Below are 15720 nucleotides of genomic sequence, written 5' to 3'. Positions count from 1 at the left end.
ACAATATCGGTAAGACTGAAGCCGTGGCTTTGACAGCTAGATCCAGCCCATTCCTTAGCTTTCCAGCCTCATGGCAGAGGTACCGGCTGTAGCCATGTTTATGGCCACAACTCTATGGCGTTTCATGGTCCCTGCCAGCAAGCAAGCTGCAAAAGTATGTCCACAGACAACACTCAAGTCCTCTCTCTGTAGCCGGCCCTCCTGCCTCAAAGAGTCAGAGTTTGCACTGGCAGGACAGCCCAGAAAGCCGGCATTTTTAAACAGCATAGCTTTTTTTCTGGCTATGGCTGAAAACCGAAAAACACACGTTCAGACCCGAGAAATTGCTGCTACCAAGAAGCCATGTTTTACTCTATTCTTTCCCAAGCTTTCTCAAGCTTTCTGTGGATTCAGTTATCCACGTTGGGCGCCATTCTGTAGTGTGGAGCTGCGGGCAGGCCTGCTTTTCATCCCACCCGGCTCCTGCATGGTTAGCTTTACACCCGAAATAACAACACACAAATTGTATTCTTTTAAACACTGTCTGGCCCATTAATTCCAGCCTCTTTCTCACATCTCGACTAACCCATATCTAATAATCTGTGTAATACCACAAATGGTATCTTACCGGGAAAGATTCAGCACGTCTGACCTGGCGGCTGGCTTCATCCCAACTCTCTCCCTGAGCAGAGGCATGGCAGTCTGTCTAACTCAGGAGAGGCGTGGCATCTGACTGAGCCACGTACCTCACTTCCTTCTTCCTGTTCTGTCTACTCCACCCACCTAAGGGCTGGTCTATCAGATGGGCCAGGCAGTTTCTTTATTAATTATCCAATGAAATCATCAGATAGATAGAAGACACACCTACATCAAGTTCTGTCACTTGGTCAAACATTTTACAACAAAATGTATGGCTTGAGCCCACAGCCACCCAGCTTCCAGACTCAAAGGTGGGTTTTACAGAATGGGGCAGGCAGGAGGGTGCTGGCAAGGGCACCTGCTACTCCAAGCAGTACCTCAGAGCTGGGAAACCCTGCGTCTGGGATGGCCCTGACTATACAGTCTTTGGATGTTGGCCCTGACCCTTGAACATACGTGGTCCCTCGGAAACTGAATTGGTGGTTTCAGGAACATTCTACCCTCCTTGATCTCCAGGAAGGAAAGCTCTGACCCTGTGTGGAGCTACAGTCATTTTTCTCACCTACAGGGTGATAATTTAAAATGCTGGGATTTCAGTAGTGGCTCCTGCTCAACTGCTGCCTGTTGTAGAGTTAGCATGCAAATGAACTGTGGCAGGCAGCTGCTCCAGAAGCAAAGCCCTGTCTGGGCCCATCTGAAGAAGGGAACACAGTAGGCAGCTCCAATCAGAACTCTGCCCTTGGCAAGAAGTTCCTCAGAGCTGCAGATCAGTTGTCATGGAGACATTGACGGTCTCTATGGCGACAGCTGAGCAGGACAGGACCCTGGAGGGAAAACCTTGGAAGGACAGGTGTTCTGTTATCTTGGACACCAGAGTTTGGTCTCCATGGCAACAGCTGTGAGGTTTAAGCTCTCTCGGGGAGGGATTCGGTCGGCTGAGAAGAGCGGGAGGTGCACCTTGGGAATGGGGCAGCTTGTTTCCATGGAGAGGCCTAGAGAAATGAATGCTGGGTCACCCTGAGGACTCTGGGGAAAACAGTCTCCATAGTGGTCCATCAGGATGGGGACATTTGGAAATGGAGTGGTAGGTGTCTGGGCTCTAGGCCAGTAAGAAAGGAAAGCGTGGAACCGGTGTAGGGGGAGAGGACAAGTAAAGATGCGCTAGTGACTTCATCTTAAGAAGCCGAGCAGCATGTCTCTATAGCAAGTGACATTTTCAGGGGTTTCAGGTTTGAGGAAATGATGTCTTTGGTGACAGCTCCAAGGAGGCTGCGAAGGGACATTCAGGCGAGTCTAATCTCTGGCCAGAGAAATACCTGAGGGGTAGGCATGGCCACTGTTCCTGGGAGCCAGCTGGGAACATTCTCCCATGAAGCCAGAGGTGTTGGGACTCTCTTCCATAGTGACTGGGGATTAGGCATGCTACCCTGGAAAGTTAGACCCTCTGGAAGAGCAGGAATACCCAGCCTCTAAGCCACCTCTGCTGGAACAGGGCGTGGCCACCTTTTGACTCATAGTTTTCTGTTTCTTCACCAAATAATGAGGAAAAGTCAGTGGACAGTCGACTGTCTAAGACCAGCTTTCCAGCTCCTGGGAAAGGCAGAGGGTTTGTGTGGCCAGTCTCCAGTTAATCCTGGGGGTCCAGCCTCCAGGTGACTGACAGGGACTGTTTTCCAGGAGGCCACAGAAAGGTTTTTAGGAAACCGTGGAGTCTTGTTGGTCTACTGAGATCCTGGAAGTTGAGGATGGGGAGCGAGGCTCTTCCAGACAAAGTCGCGAAGATAGGACATCCACTATCCAGAAAAGTGGGCTTGGCCACTATCAGGGTGTCTCAGAGAGTGGCACAGTCAGCGAACAAGGACCTCAACTGGTGTGTCAGCGTGCAGGGCACTGCAGGGTACATCGTGTATCAAGGAGACATCAGGAGGTGTGGTCAGTGTCCTAAGACCACAGGTAGTTGAGTCAGCCTTCAGCACACCACGGGGGTGTGGCGTGTTCAAGGGTTTTCTGGTATGTAGTCTGTCTCCATGGGGTGTGCAGGGCTGGCTCGCCACCAACATCCCCAAACGCCAGTCCTCGCAGTCCTAGACACGCAGCGGGGTCCAGGCAGCCGGGTCCCTCGACCCTCCTGCCCAGCCTCCTCCGCCCTCCCAGCCCCAGCCCCAGCCTCCTGGAGCCGGGTCTGGGGCACCTGGAGCGCGGTAGCAGTAGACGCCGAAGAGACGTCGTGAGGCTTCAGGGAAACCGAGGCTGCGTACGCCCGGCCGGGGCCCCCCGCAGCGAGTTCGCGGATTCACGATGGGGTAGCGCGCGCTGCCATCGGCCAGCCAGCCGGCAGTGCAGCGGTCCAGCAGCTGCAGCTTCCACGCGGCGAACAGCTGCCCAACCTTGGCCACTGTCGCACCGCGCGCCGCGCAAGCGCGAGCTGCCCCGGCCAAGGCCACCGGCCGGAGAGGCTTCAGGAAGAACACGCGGCCTGCGGGACCCGGGGGCGAGTCAGCACTAGGCCGGGGCTGGGCCCTCAGGGCTCCTGAAGCCTGAGGCTCCCAGCTCCGGGTCCATCCCCTTCCCTGCCATTGACTTCTGCCAGTGCGACGCCGGTGTCACGGGGCATTTCACTGCCCCTCTGTGGCGGCTCTGGAAAGTCTTCTTCCTAGTAGCTCAGGGCAAGGCGGAGGGGGCGGGGCCTGATTCTTAGGGGTGGGGTCGGTGATCCTGGAGGCGAGGGCCTATGAGAAGGTTTTCGCCAGTGGACCGAGCCTATGTCATTTGGCGGGGATCTGTGTTCTTGGGAGCAGGGTCTAAACTCTTGAAATGGACCTCCAACCACGGGGCAGGCCCTATGCATTTCCGACAGGCCTTTCTCGAGGGGGGGGGAGACTATGTGCTTGAAATGGGCCTCTCTCCTTGGGCGGAGCCTATTGTGCGTGTATGGGGGAGGGGGTTTTCACTCAAGAGCCTGTGCCCTTAGGGATGGGGCCTATGCACAAACAAGAGTCTATGTTTCTGAGACAAACTTCTCTCCATCTACCAGGCCCTGTGGCTAAGTGGTTAGGGCCAGTCTTCACCAAGGAGTTGGAGACTATGCTCTCGGCGTGGAACTTCTTTTCTTTTAGGGGGCAGGGCATAAGCGCTTGGGCGAACTTCCTTCTAGGGGCTGAACCTATACACTCAGGAGTGGGGCTACCCTCCATGGGTCAGAGCCTGTGCATGTAAAGCAGGTGTCATTTGAACTTGAGGGGTGTGCCTTGTCCCAGGGAGAGAGCATAATGCTTAGGAGGAAAGAGAAAAAGATTCCCGGGGGTGGGGGGCGGAGTGTGGGTGGGTCGGTGGAACCTATGTATTTATGGGTGGAGCCTCACTTCAGAAAAGTGGGCCTAAAATCTTGGGGCGGGTATCCTTCCAGAGGCCGGGACTTAAGCTTTTACTAGAGAAGGGCTTAACTCACCAGGGAGGTTGGACGTGAAGCAGAATGCATCATAGCGTTCCTCAGCGTTATGGCGATATCCATAATTGCGCACGCCTCCATTGGTGCCTTCACCAGCCCCATTGCTCCCTGCCCCGCCACAGGGCTCCCTCGCCTGGCTCACTGGATACTGCACGGAGCCATCGCGTAGCCATCCTGCATTGCACCAATCCAGGCCATCGCGCCAGGCTTCATGCAGCTGCTCGGCGGATGCCAGAATGCCATCCTGTTCAGCGCAAGCTCGCTGTGCTTCTACGAAAGTCATCTTGTAGCGGCCTCCACGAGGGTGATAGGGGAAGACCACGCCTAGATGAAAACAAATGGGAACCTATCAGGGTACCCCAGTTTCTCATGCACCTTACATGAACCAGAACCTTCCAGTTTATTCTTCTCTCTGGCCCTCGGGTCTGGCCACACTTCTGGCCAGCTCACACACATCCTTTGATTTATGCTTGGGACTTGTCCCTCCTCCTTAACATACTTAATCATGCCTACTCCTCTTCTATGGTCGGAGACCTTTGCTCATGTTCTTCTATCCTTTTCCACCTGCCCTGTCTCGAAAAACCAAAAAAAAAAAAAACAAAAAAAAAAAAAACTCAATTTTTAGCCGGGTGGTGGTGGCGCACGCCTTTAATCCCAGCACTCGGAAGGCAGAGGCAGGCAGATCTCTGTGAGTTCGAGACCAGCCTGGTCTACAAGAGCTAGTTCCAGGACAGGCTCCAAAGCCACAGAGAAACCCTGTCTCGAAACCCCCCCCCCCAAAAAAAAGAAAAAAAAACTCAATTTTTTGTTTGTTTTTGTTGTTGCTGTTTTTTGTTTTGTTTTGGTCTTTGGTTTTTTTAGACAGTTTTTTTCTGTGTAGTTCTGGCTTTCCTAGAACTAGCTTGGTAGACTAGGCTGGCCTTGAACTCACAGAGATCCACCTGCCTCTACCTCCCAAGTGCTGGGTTTTTTTTTTTTTATAGGAAATCACTTTTAATAAAAGGAGAAAATAAGGGAACTTACAGAACCAAGGGTCCAGCGAAGCAGAAGGTAACGCGGGGGACAAGAACAGGGGCTCCTTCCGGGGCCCGGTCCTTTTTAAGGATACCCTACTCCCCTGGGGCAGCCACGCCCCTGAACGCAGGGATTGGGCCAGCTGCCCCAACATCTCCCCCTTTTGTCTAAATAAGGCAGATTCAGAAACCAAATACAACTATATACAATGGGAACAGATCATATAAAATTACAAGAAGTAAACAATATTAGGCGAGGAACATATAACAAAAAATTTTACTAATCATTCTACTTCCCAGTGCTGGGTTTAAAGGCGTGTGCCACCACCACCCTATAAACTCAACTCTTAACCCTCCTCAGTCCTGATGTTCTGATAATCCAAAAAAACCTGAATCCTTCCCAAGAGGACCACGGAGCTGGGAATGTCTGTTCCTAGCGCTGGATTCCTCCACACTGGCACCTGAAAGGTTAGGCAGAGGGTTGAGCTCCCTAGTTTGCCATATTTATATTTAAGTGCTTCTGTTGCAATGTCAGTGTGAAGTTGTTGCTTCCTAGACTCAGAGATGCCCAGTCTCCTGCAGACAGAGCTCACCTCCTCGCTAATAGCTATCTACCTAGGGGATTTGGTGGGATTAAATAAGAAACTCCAGAGCACCCCTCAGCTAAGTGGCTAGCAAACAGAAAGCATCTAAGGAAGCCAGCTACTATGATTTACCACCGTTAAAATGTTCAGAGAGACCAGCAAAATGGCTCAGAGGGTAAGGGGATTTGCCACCAAGCCTGATGAGTTGAGTACTATTCCAGGACCTATTGGCAGAAGGAAAGAATCCGTTCTGTAAATTGTTTGTGACCTCCATGCAAGTACTCATATGCATACACACACACACCACAAATTCAGTAAACTTTCCTTTAAAGATGAAGAGTTCAAAGCCAACTTAGGCTCCACGTAGCCCTGTCTTAATCTTAGAGCTAGGGCAGGAGAGAGAGATGGCTCAGCAGTTAAAATACTTTCTGAAGGCCTTTAATCCCAGACTCAGGAGGCAGAGGCAAGAGGGTCTCTGTGAGTTTGGAGCCAGCCTGGTCTACAGAGAGTGAGTTCTAGGACAGGCAGGGCTACACAGTGAGACCCTGTCTGGAAAGGGGGAAGGGAGAATTCTTGCTTCTCTTTCAAAGGACCGTGAGAGTTTTCCCACATCGACCTCAGGCAGTGCACAGCCACCTGCAACTCCAGCTCCACACATTCAAACATATACATATCAATAAAAGCTGTACTAAAGCCGGGCGGTGGTGGCGCACGCCTTTAATCCCAGCAGAGACAGGCGGATCTCTGAGTTCGAGGCCAGCCTGGTCTACAAGAGCTAGTTCCAGGACAGGCTCTAGAAACTACAGGGAAACCCTGTCTCGAAAAACAAACAAACAAACAAACAAACAAACAAACAAACAAAAAGCTGTACTAAATATTTTTAAACGAACTATTCCCCTGCCTAGTAAAGTTTCTACCGTGCCAATTTGATTCGGTTTATCCCACACCGTTCCCCCTTTCTCATCTGCCCACGCTTCGGTCACCTTCCAGGTCCAGCTTGACTACGCCGGCGTCATCCTCTAGCTCATTGGTGACCTCACACTCGTAGCGTCCATAGTCCTGCAGGGTGACATTTCGGAGGACCAGGGAGGCATCCCCGGGCCCGTCGTTCTGCAGCTCGGCTCGCCCTCGGTAGGGACCAAAGGCTCTGTGCTGGGTACCCAGAGCCACGAAGACATCGGTGAAGGCCAAAGGGTCTACCACCTTCGTCCACTTGAGGCGGACGCCGTCGTGGTCGTGAACGGCCGCCTCGTAATGGTAACGGCAGGGTAAGACGATGGTGCCACCGCGGTGGCTCACCACCTGCCCGGGCGCTGTCTGCACCACCACGGAGCCGGACTCGCCCTCTGTGGGGCGACCAATCAAAGGTCAAAGGTGCGGTAGGGAGGGACCCAGAGAAGTGATGCCGGCCCAGGATAGGAAAGGAGCTCCGAAGAAACTGAGTGTTAGGGACCACCGCAACCCGCCACCCTACCCCAACCCGGTCGTTCGCTCTTAGCCACAGTCGTGGGGGTGGGGGGTAGAGGGCGGGGAACCAGAGCTGTGCACAAGACTCACCCAGCACGTGCACGACTTTCTTTCTGCCACGCTGCGCCCCGGCAGGCACGGGGACCAGCAGCAGGAGTCCCCAGACGACGGCCCAGAGAGCGTGGGGACCGAGGGCCGCCGGAGCGCACGCCTGTGGGCACAGGAGCTGCGTCCAGCTCTAGTGTCCAGACCCTCCGCAGCTCGTCTTGCCCTCCCCAAAGGGTCTCAACCTTGGAGTTGTCCGAGCGTCAGGACTCCTTTCGCCCTCCCTCAGGTCCCCACCCCCGCTACCGGAGCGCACGGGATGGGGAACAGCAGCCCGCACTGGGGCCCGCAAGGTTATCAGCGCGCCAGGAGACTGCAGCAAGCTGGGCAGCGTGAGCGGGGGGGGGGGGGGGGGCTGGGGACAGTGCAGGAGGAGGGGGTAACATTGGACTACTGAACCAGACCAGGAGAGACAACGGGAGAGAGACATGCAGAGACGGAGACTCAGAGACAGACATAGAGACAGAGACGGAGACCCAGAGAAAGACGCAGAGACAGAGATGCAGAAAAAGACAGAGACTCAGTGGCAGAGGAAGGAGAGATTGGTAGGGAGAGAGGGAAAAAGAAAAAGTGAGCACTTTCTCCCTCTAAAATAAGCGGTAGACATTAAGGGGGCAGAGAGGGAGAAAGTGCCAAAGAAAGAAAGAAGAGGCAAGAAAAAACAATAGAGGGTGGAGAAAGGCAGAGAGGAGTGTGTGTGGAGGGGAGACAAAGGCGAGTTCGGGAACCCCGTACACCATTGCACTCACCATCCTGCTCGCGGCCCCCGCAGAGCCGCCAATGCGCTTCCAACTGCGCACGCGCACAACGTGCTGGACCGCCGGTCCCACGGGCCCGTGCAATCACGGCGTTTGCCTGCAAGGGGAGGAGGACTTGGGGCATTAAAGGGGCAGCACGTGCTCACAGCGCCAGGAGTGGGGCGGGCAGCGCTGAGCTGGGAACGTGGTGATAGTGACCCATCGCGACCTCCCAGTCATGAGCACTCCATGCTTCAGTTGCCCTGAAAAGTGAGCCTCATTAGTCCCTAACTCAGCTGTGCCCAGGTATGACCTTGGGTCAGAATCTTCACTTCTGGTCTCAGGCTAGACTGTGGAGCCCAGTGGCAGCAGTCTGTGGAATTCATTGGATGCCCCCACTTGGTTATGCTGTACTGTGTGTGTGTGTGTGTGTGTGTGTGTGTGTGTGTGTGTGGTATGTGCACCTGTGTGTGAGAGTTCAAGCAAGTGTAGCTCAGAGGTCAACATTTGGTGTCTTTCTCACTCTCTGCCTTTTATCTGTTTGTTTGAAACAACCTGGAGCTCACTGTGTATCGATTAAAGGCATGCACTCAGCTTCTACCTGAACCCCTGGAGCTTGCTGGCTCTGCAGAATCTTTCTTCACTCCCTTACCCCAGTGCTGGCTACTTCCTTACATCGTTGCCACGGCCACTTGCTTTAACGCAAGTATTGGGGGATTTGAACTAGGGTCCTCATGCACTTTATTGACTGACATATTGTCCCTGAACCTTTTATGTGTGTCTAGGTGTGAGAATGTCGTCCAGGTTGGTGTCCAGTTTGCTACATGGCCAAAGACGATCTTGTCCTCCTGGTGGTCCTGCCTCTACCTCCGCAGTGCTGGGATGACAGGTGTACACCACAGCATGCTAATGTAGCGCTGGGGACAAACCCAGGGACTTTACCAAGGGCTGCATCCACAGCCCCAGTTGTGCTGTGACTTCCCCAGTGTGATCTTACGTGTGTGTCCAACCGAACTGAGAGCCTCAGTCCTCCCGTCTGGAAGACGGAGTTATGCATCCTGTTGAGAGGCTGACTGTGAGTGTCCTAGTGTCCTGACCTCTCTGTGGCTGTGAATGCCTCACCCTTTCATGGGTACAAGAAGATGGTCCCTTGCTCCAGCTCCCTAAAGCACTCAGGTGGTGATGTCCAGGACATCAAAAGGGTTTTTATTAAAAGGATGAGGGGAGGTGAAGGGTAAATTCCAGGAGAGGGCACTGGAGTCCTTGTGGATTTGGGGGCACAGTGACATAGCAAGAACATCTTGTCATGGGTCTCCTACACTCCTTTCTGGCCTGGATTGCAATTCTCCCAGATGTCCATCTGGTCTTAAAAGGGCCAATCCATCCTTGCAGGGCAAGGCCGGCTGCACAGAGGTCCTAGCAGAGAAGTGCACATGTTCACTGCTGCTTCTTGCCTTGGCCCTGGGGCTCCGAGGGTGGTGACTGCATGAAGAAGGCAGGCCACCACAGGCAGCGGAAAGCCAGCAGGTGTGGACCCAGTGCAAACAGCATGTTGCTTAGAAAGAAGGTGGTCCAGGTGTCCTCAGGCACGCGGTAGGTGAAGGGTGTGCGCAGGTGCATGGAGGCACCCATGTGTGAGAACTGCGCCTGTCAAGGACACAGGGAGGAGGGCAGGTTAGGCCAGCACCCTCAGGCCACCACTCACTGCCAAACCTTCCCTCCCCAAAACAACTGTTTAGCAATAAACATTCCTGCCTCTGACTTGGATCCCATTCTTCCTCCTCACAAATGTAATCAACTTGCAGAGACTTCCTGGGCCCCCTGCCTTGGCTGGTTCTAGGCATTTTCTCTTCCTACCAAAAACCCAGAAATAGCTCTGAGCCCTCCAAAGTTCAGACAGCTTCTGTGGCTCCAGGCATCCCTTCATACACCTAGAGCATGGAGTTCAGAGTCTTCACATCCAGCTCCAATTTTTGCTGCCTTTACTATGCTGTTTGGCTGCCTTCCTGCACTTTCCCTTCATGGGTTCCAGTCTTTCCACTCTGCAACTGCTCTCAGCCCCTGTCACTCCTTCCCTCCAGGTTTCTGTTTGTTACATTTTGTTTTTGATTTTTTTGAGACAGGGTTTTTCTGTTTAACAGCCCTGGTTGTCCTGGAACATTCTTTGTAGACCAGGCGGGCTTTGAACTCACAGAGATCTGCATGTCTCTGCCTCCTGAGTGCTGGGGTTAAAGGTGTGGGTCACCCTGCCCGGCTCATTATTAGTCTGTCTGCTTGTTTCCAGTGCTGGGGAGATAGAAGCCATGTGCTTGTACATGCTAGGCAATCACTGGACCCTGGAGCCCTATCCCAGCATGGTTCTTCATAGCTCTGACTAGGGGGTTTGGAGCTACTTGTGTGCTAGGGATTATATACATCCAGCTATCTCCTTCAGACTAGGGAATTCTGGATCACTGGGCCTGGGCGCCACCATCACTACTCCACCCCTTACCTGGCCAATGGCTCCGGCAAACACCAAGGCCCAGTCTGGCAGCCAGGAGCAGCCAGGGAAAATGAGGGCATAGGCAGCCAGGCAGTAGAAAGGCAGAGCATAGAACAAATACATCAGCATCTAGGGAAGACCACAAGCTGTGAGAACTCATGGTGGGGGCTCCACACCCGTCACACACACTTAGCTGCCCAGATGGTGCAGAACTCTGGCCTAGCAAATTGGAACACCCCATTTCCAAGACTAGTATGATTGACAGGGGCATGTGATTCAAGCTGGGCTAATCAGAGCCTCTATGAGACATGTTCTTAAATCCTAGCATTTCCAAGGGCGTGGATGAAACCCCCAAGTGCTTCTGGGACATGATAGGGAGCCTTGCTAAGAAGGCACAGCCAAGCCATATCTTGAGCACTTGGATCCTGCCACACCTGAAGTCTACACGTGCATCTTCCTGGCTGGCATGGGTTTCAGGTAACTGTGTCAAAGGTGCTTGGGCAGGACCACAGCTTCCTCCTCCCACCTATCCTCTCACCTGCAACTTTGGATAGGCCACAGGGTCCCGCAGGTATGGCTCATATTGGTAAATATAGGTGAAGCAGGCATCTGTGGGGCAGTCAAGTACCACCTAAGACACAAAGATAACCATCATCCATCTCAGTCCTCTCACGAGGCTCCTCCCCACGCCAGCTCTCAAGCCACGCCCACACCAGCCTCTCTAGTTCTCTCCCTTTGGTTATGAATTCACAGTAAGAGAGCTGAGAAGAGGCTCTGGGGAACAGACATTTGTCATGGAAACTTCAGGTCAGACAGTGGGAGTCTTTCTTGAGTATGATAGAAGAATATGTCTGTCCTTTTGGCAATGAATAAGGAAATAAATTTGGGAGAAGAAGGCTGAGAAGGGAGTCTGGAATTGGAGGAGGGAGGTAGCCAAGGCAGACTCACCAGGCCCCGGAAGAGAGTGAAGAACGCAGCAAGGATGAGGTACATGACGAACATCAGGTCGGCTGGGCGCTGTAGGAGGCCTTTTTTTTGCTCCTCCTGTACCTGGCCCATGTGAGAGAAAGCCAGAGCTATCCAGAGAGGCCTGGAGTCCAGCAGATGCTCAGTAAATGCTCCCCTATGTCTTCTGAGAACCAAGGAGGTTCTCCCAAGTAGACAGTCATTGCGTCTTGAGCTGAGGATTGAGCTAGGTCTTGTACAGGCTGAGCAAGTGTTCTACCTCTGAGCCAAAGTCTAGCCCCTCACTGGGGGGTTCTAGGCCAGTGTTGAGCCACACATGAGTCCTTGGAGTTTTGAAACCCGTGCTGACCTTGAACTCAGTCTCCCCAGTGCTGGCATGATAGGCAGACCACCGTTACCTGACTTGACACACAGCCTTTGATCCAGTCTTTCCCAAACTGTGTATGGTGGGGCACTCACCATGTTGGGGGTGTACGAGGCTGGTGCATGGGACTGGCTGAAGATCTTCACACCAGCCCAGCATGGGACCAGCATGTAGAGGATGGCGAGGAAGAAGGCAGGTCTGATCTCTGAACTGTATTTACCTGCCAGGACAGAGAGCATGTGACCTGGGAAGAGTCACTCAGGAGCCCCACTCACCTGGACGTCTTGAGTTACACTGTCCTTGCTCAAGTGCTTCCATGGTTCCCCAGGATGCTCCTTGCCCTAGCCTAGCTGAGTTTAGCATAAACACAGGCCTGACACTTGTGAGGACAACTTTGTTTTCCATCAATAGGTCTCCTTGCTTAGCATATACTGAGCCATTTCAACCCTGGAACTTGTCAGCCTGCCCCACCCCAAAGACCTACTTAAGAAGCTTTCGCTCTGCCCCCAGGACCTGCCCTAAAACTCCTCCTGTGTAGAGGACATTCTGGGCCTGAAGAGGTAGCAGGATTAATGCCGTCTCCCCTTCACTTCCCCAAGGAAAGGGGTAAAGGAGGCCTTAGCTGCTGGCCAAGACACAAGGTTATTGGGTCTTCAGACATGTGGAGGGGTGGAGTCTCAGAGGCTATCTTCTTACCAAGGATGTTTCCTGGGAGGAACACCAGGAGGCTCATGGCGAAGGACCCCAGCCAGTAGAGCCCAAGGTTCCGGTACCTTTTCCTAGGAAGCAATGGAGGGGTCGCTGTGGGCCACTAACCCTCAATCTCAAGCCCCTGTTAGGGCCCAGAGGCCACCTTGGCTCTTCAGCTGGGTTCTTCTTGGGCTTTATTTATTTATGGGGATGGACTGTGGGTCTTGATCATGCTCAGTATGTGCTAGGATGGCACCTCACACAAAGACAATAAGCACTGGGAATGAGCCAGGCGGAGGTGGCACACGCCTTTAATCCCAGCACTTGGGAGGCAGAGGCAGGTGGATCTCTGTGAGTTCAAGACCAGCCTGGCCTACAAGAGCTAGTTCCAGGACAGGAAGATTCAGATTTTCAATGGGTTGGAGAGATGGATCAGTGGTTAAGAACCACTCTGGCTGCTCTTCCAGAGGTCCTGAGTTCAATTCCCAGCAACCACATGGTGGCTCACAACCATCTGTAATGTAGAGATCTGGCGCCCTCTTCTGGCCCTAGGCATACATGCAGGCAGAACACTATACATAATAAAAAATAAAATCTAAAAAAAAAAAAAAAAAAGCACTGGGAATGGTACCAGTGGTCCAGAAGATGTGGGTCTCCATCCAGTCACACCCGTTAACAGTCCCATGGGTGACCTGGGACCCACCTCACCTTTTCCGGATGGCACCAGCCATGGCCAGATAGAGTAGGTAGTGGACAGTACCATCCCAGTAGCAGATGAAAATGCCATGTGCTGTGCGTAGGTAGGGCTCACCCTGTGGGCAAGGATGGAACTCAGGAGCATGCATGGTGGGGCCAGGACCACCTCAAGCCCCCCAGTCTTGGTAGCCACCACCTACCTCCTTGGTGTAGAAATCCATAAAGCCCACCATGTAGCCATCTTCTTGGAGTGCAATAACGAGGTCCACCACCGAGGTGAAGGAGAAGAGCACAAAGACTGGGGGGAGGGGAATGGGGGAGAGTAGGTGTGTGGGGCTGACATGGGCAGGGCTAGGACCAAGTGCACATGTGCTTAAAGCCAACACAGTGGCAATTTGGGCCTGTGCACCCCCAGGTCTGTTCTTTTGATAAGGTCTGAGTCTGTAGCACAAATAGCAATCCTGCTGCAGCTTTCCAAGTGCTGGGATGACAGGCCCTGCAACACTGTACTTAGATTTTAGTTCAGCTTAAAAGCAGACTTGCAACATCGGGTCCAGGGTGAGGACACCAGGCAAGCCTCCAGGCCCAGGTCATGCATAATAGCATGTCATTCTACATATGTGATGGAGGAAGCACAGCCAAGGCCTCAGAAGTCCCTGGTCTGAAGCTGAACAAGGTGCCATTGTTATTCCAACACTCAGCACTGGGGGGCAGGAGGTGGGAGTGGAGGTAGGAAGATCAAGTTCATGGTCAGCCTGGACTATGTGAGAGGGCCTAGTCTGATGGGACCAATTGAGACATAATTGGTTCTCTCTTGAGTTCCAGTTCTGAAGGAGGAGGCCTTGTGACGTTCTCCAGTCTAACCTTGTGTTCCAGGCCCTCTGAGTTCTACAGCTGAGTGGGAATTCTTCAAAGACTGATGGAGAATCTTGGTTGGCCCCAGACAGCCCTGTTTTCCACCATCTCCCAGTGACTCACCAGCATAGAGAGGGTCATAGGTGATCTCGCCATGAGATAGACTGTAGACGGCCATGAAGAGCAGACCCAGTATCAGCCCACTCATCAGCACTGCACACAAGGGCCTGTGGGGGGCAGCAAGGGATGCCATGCTTGCATGAGACCTCTTGGAGGAGTTATTCAGGAAGCACCAGCAAAGGAGAATAAAACTTGCCTTACCCATCAGTGGCTTCTTGCTTAGGATTTTTACTTGACAAATTCCTACCCATCCTTCAAGACCCATGTATATATTGCTCCCCCTGGAAGCCCTCCCTGATTTCCCTATTCCTTTCTGTTAATTCCAGTAATTCCATCATTAGCTGACATTCATTCATTTGGATTTGCCCAATTCCTCCCAGCTATAGTCCAAATGCCTCCATCTGCTGCACTCTATCCTTGCCCAGGTCTACCCCACCAACCTGATAAGACAGGTCAGCTAGTAGCAAAGATAATAACAGAAGCCAGGTCTCTGGGCTTCCATTAACACAGCTGGATAAACAAAATGAAACCCAGAGAGGGGAATCCCCCTTCTAGCGTCACACAGCAAGGTTTTGTCCAATTCTCTTGCACTACCCAGGCCCACATTTCATGAACCTCAGCCTGGTTTTACCTAATCAGCAATGCCAACCAAGTACCTAACTGCACAGAACTTGTGACTATAGTGAAACCTAGCCAGAGGAAGGAACCGAGGTTTCCAGAGTGCACTTGGTTCACTCAGATTCCCAGAAGACAGGTATTGCTGCCCGGGGTTCAGACCTATGGCTAAACTCTTTCTATCTCATCATTTGGGTCCGCTGAACTTTGGAGTGAGGGACTTGCTGGACTTCCAGGGTCTAACTAGAGATAGAACACAGGGACGGGGTGGTCACTGCGTGTAGGAGAACGTTATTCTAAGCCTGAGACAGAGGCGATGGAAGAGGGCATGCGTGCCAGGGGAGCTGGGTCAGTAGAACTTTATCTAGAACAAAACTTTGACCCTAGGCGACTTTGGAACCTGCACGGGGTGCATCCCTGGAATACTCATAAACGTCCCAAACATTAAGGCTTCATATCACTTTTCCACAGAAGCTCACCACAGCATCCCCCTGCCTCAGCGCAGCGGGAGGGGAATTTCTGCTTGCATGGCCGCCTCCCAGACCCAGCTCCCATCTTCCCGGGCTCCACCACCCCTCATCCTTCCTCTAGCCCGGTGGTCCTCGCGGACGAAACGCACTGTGAGAACGCCGAGACTTGGTTGAGCACGTAGGACAGCGGCAGGGCGCCGAGCGACATCGCTGCGGTCTTGCCGGCTAGCGGCGGGATGTCCATGGCAGCGGCGCCCCGACCCCGGCGCGGCCTCCAGGAAGCTTGGTTCGGCGACCGCAGCGAGTCTGAGCCCTGGATGCCAAGGACCTGCCCCGCGCAAAGGTCACCGCACGCTTATCGTAGCAGCCACACTTGTCCGTACGCTCGCCGGGCCAATATGCGGGGTCCCGCCCCCACGAGGCTCCGCCTCCCCCGCCTTGGGTCCTTTCAGTGAATGCACAGCCATAGCCACACCCCTCCCCACTCTCG

The 15720-nt window shown here is 53.2% G+C and overlaps 2 protein-coding genes across 3 annotated transcripts; both read right to left on the bottom strand.

Moving 5' to 3' along the window:
- Window positions 1–853: 853 nt before the first annotated feature.
- Window positions 854–9031, bottom strand: Hapln4 (hyaluronan and proteoglycan link protein 4). The gene is made up of 5 exons (XM_038326629.1): window positions 7985–9031; window positions 7221–7341; window positions 6647–7009; window positions 4067–4390; window positions 854–3094 (listed from the first exon to the last, which is right to left on the bottom strand). The coding sequence occupies exons 1-5, from the start codon at window positions 7985–7987 to the stop codon at window positions 2703–2705; spliced, it is 1203 nt and encodes a 400-aa protein (XP_038182557.1). The 5' UTR covers window positions 7988–9031; the 3' UTR covers window positions 854–2702.
- Window positions 9032–9157: 126 nt separating this feature from the next.
- Window positions 9158–15616, bottom strand: Tm6sf2 (transmembrane 6 superfamily member 2). Of its 2 annotated transcripts, none has more exons than XM_038326631.1 (10): window positions 15380–15616; window positions 14149–14252; window positions 13371–13468; window positions 13183–13286; window positions 12481–12563; window positions 11880–12004; window positions 11403–11498; window positions 10993–11085; window positions 10464–10583; window positions 9158–9619 (listed from the first exon to the last, which is right to left on the bottom strand). In XM_038326631.1, the coding sequence occupies exons 1-10, from the start codon at window positions 15472–15474 to the stop codon at window positions 9410–9412; spliced, it is 1128 nt and encodes a 375-aa protein (XP_038182559.1). In that variant the 5' UTR covers window positions 15475–15616; the 3' UTR covers window positions 9158–9409. The 2 variants fall into 2 exon arrangements, with proteins under 2 accessions (XP_038182559.1, XP_038182558.1); XM_038326630.1 differs by having other exon boundaries at window positions 11403–11504; window positions 15380–15615.
- Between the last annotated feature and the right edge of the window lie 104 nt (window positions 15617–15720).

The sequence above is a fragment of the Arvicola amphibius genome, chromosome 4 (genome assembly GCF_903992535.2).
Source record: "Arvicola amphibius chromosome 4, mArvAmp1.2, whole genome shotgun sequence".
NCBI lineage: Eukaryota > Metazoa > Chordata > Mammalia > Rodentia > Cricetidae > Arvicola > Arvicola amphibius.
The sequence above is the reverse complement of the archived record's forward strand: the minus strand, read 5'-3'. Positions and strand labels throughout refer to the sequence as shown.

Excerpts from the sequence above, each read along its gene's own strand:
- Tm6sf2 (XM_038326630.1), bottom strand. The coding sequence starts at position 15,474 with ATGGACATCCCGCCGCTAGCCGGCAAGACCGCAGCGATGTCGCTCGGC. Across the intron at positions 12,564-13,182 it reads GCTGGTGCCATCCGGAAAAG|GAAAAGGTACCGGAACCTTG; the intron begins GTGAGGTGGGTC and ends ATTGCTTCCTAG. Across the intron at positions 12,005-12,480 it reads CCTCCCAGGAAACATCCTTG|GTAAATACAGTTCAGAGATC; the intron begins GTAAGAAGATAG and ends CTGTCCTGGCAG.
- Hapln4 (XM_038326629.1), bottom strand. Across the intron at positions 7,010-7,220 it reads GAAAGTCGTGCACGTGCTGG|AGGGCGAGTCCGGCTCCGTG; the intron begins GTGAGTCTTGTG and ends GTCGCCCCACAG. Across the intron at positions 4,391-6,646 it reads AGTCAAGCTGGACCTGGAAG|GCGTGGTCTTCCCCTATCAC; the intron begins GTGACCGAAGCG and ends GTTTTCATCTAG.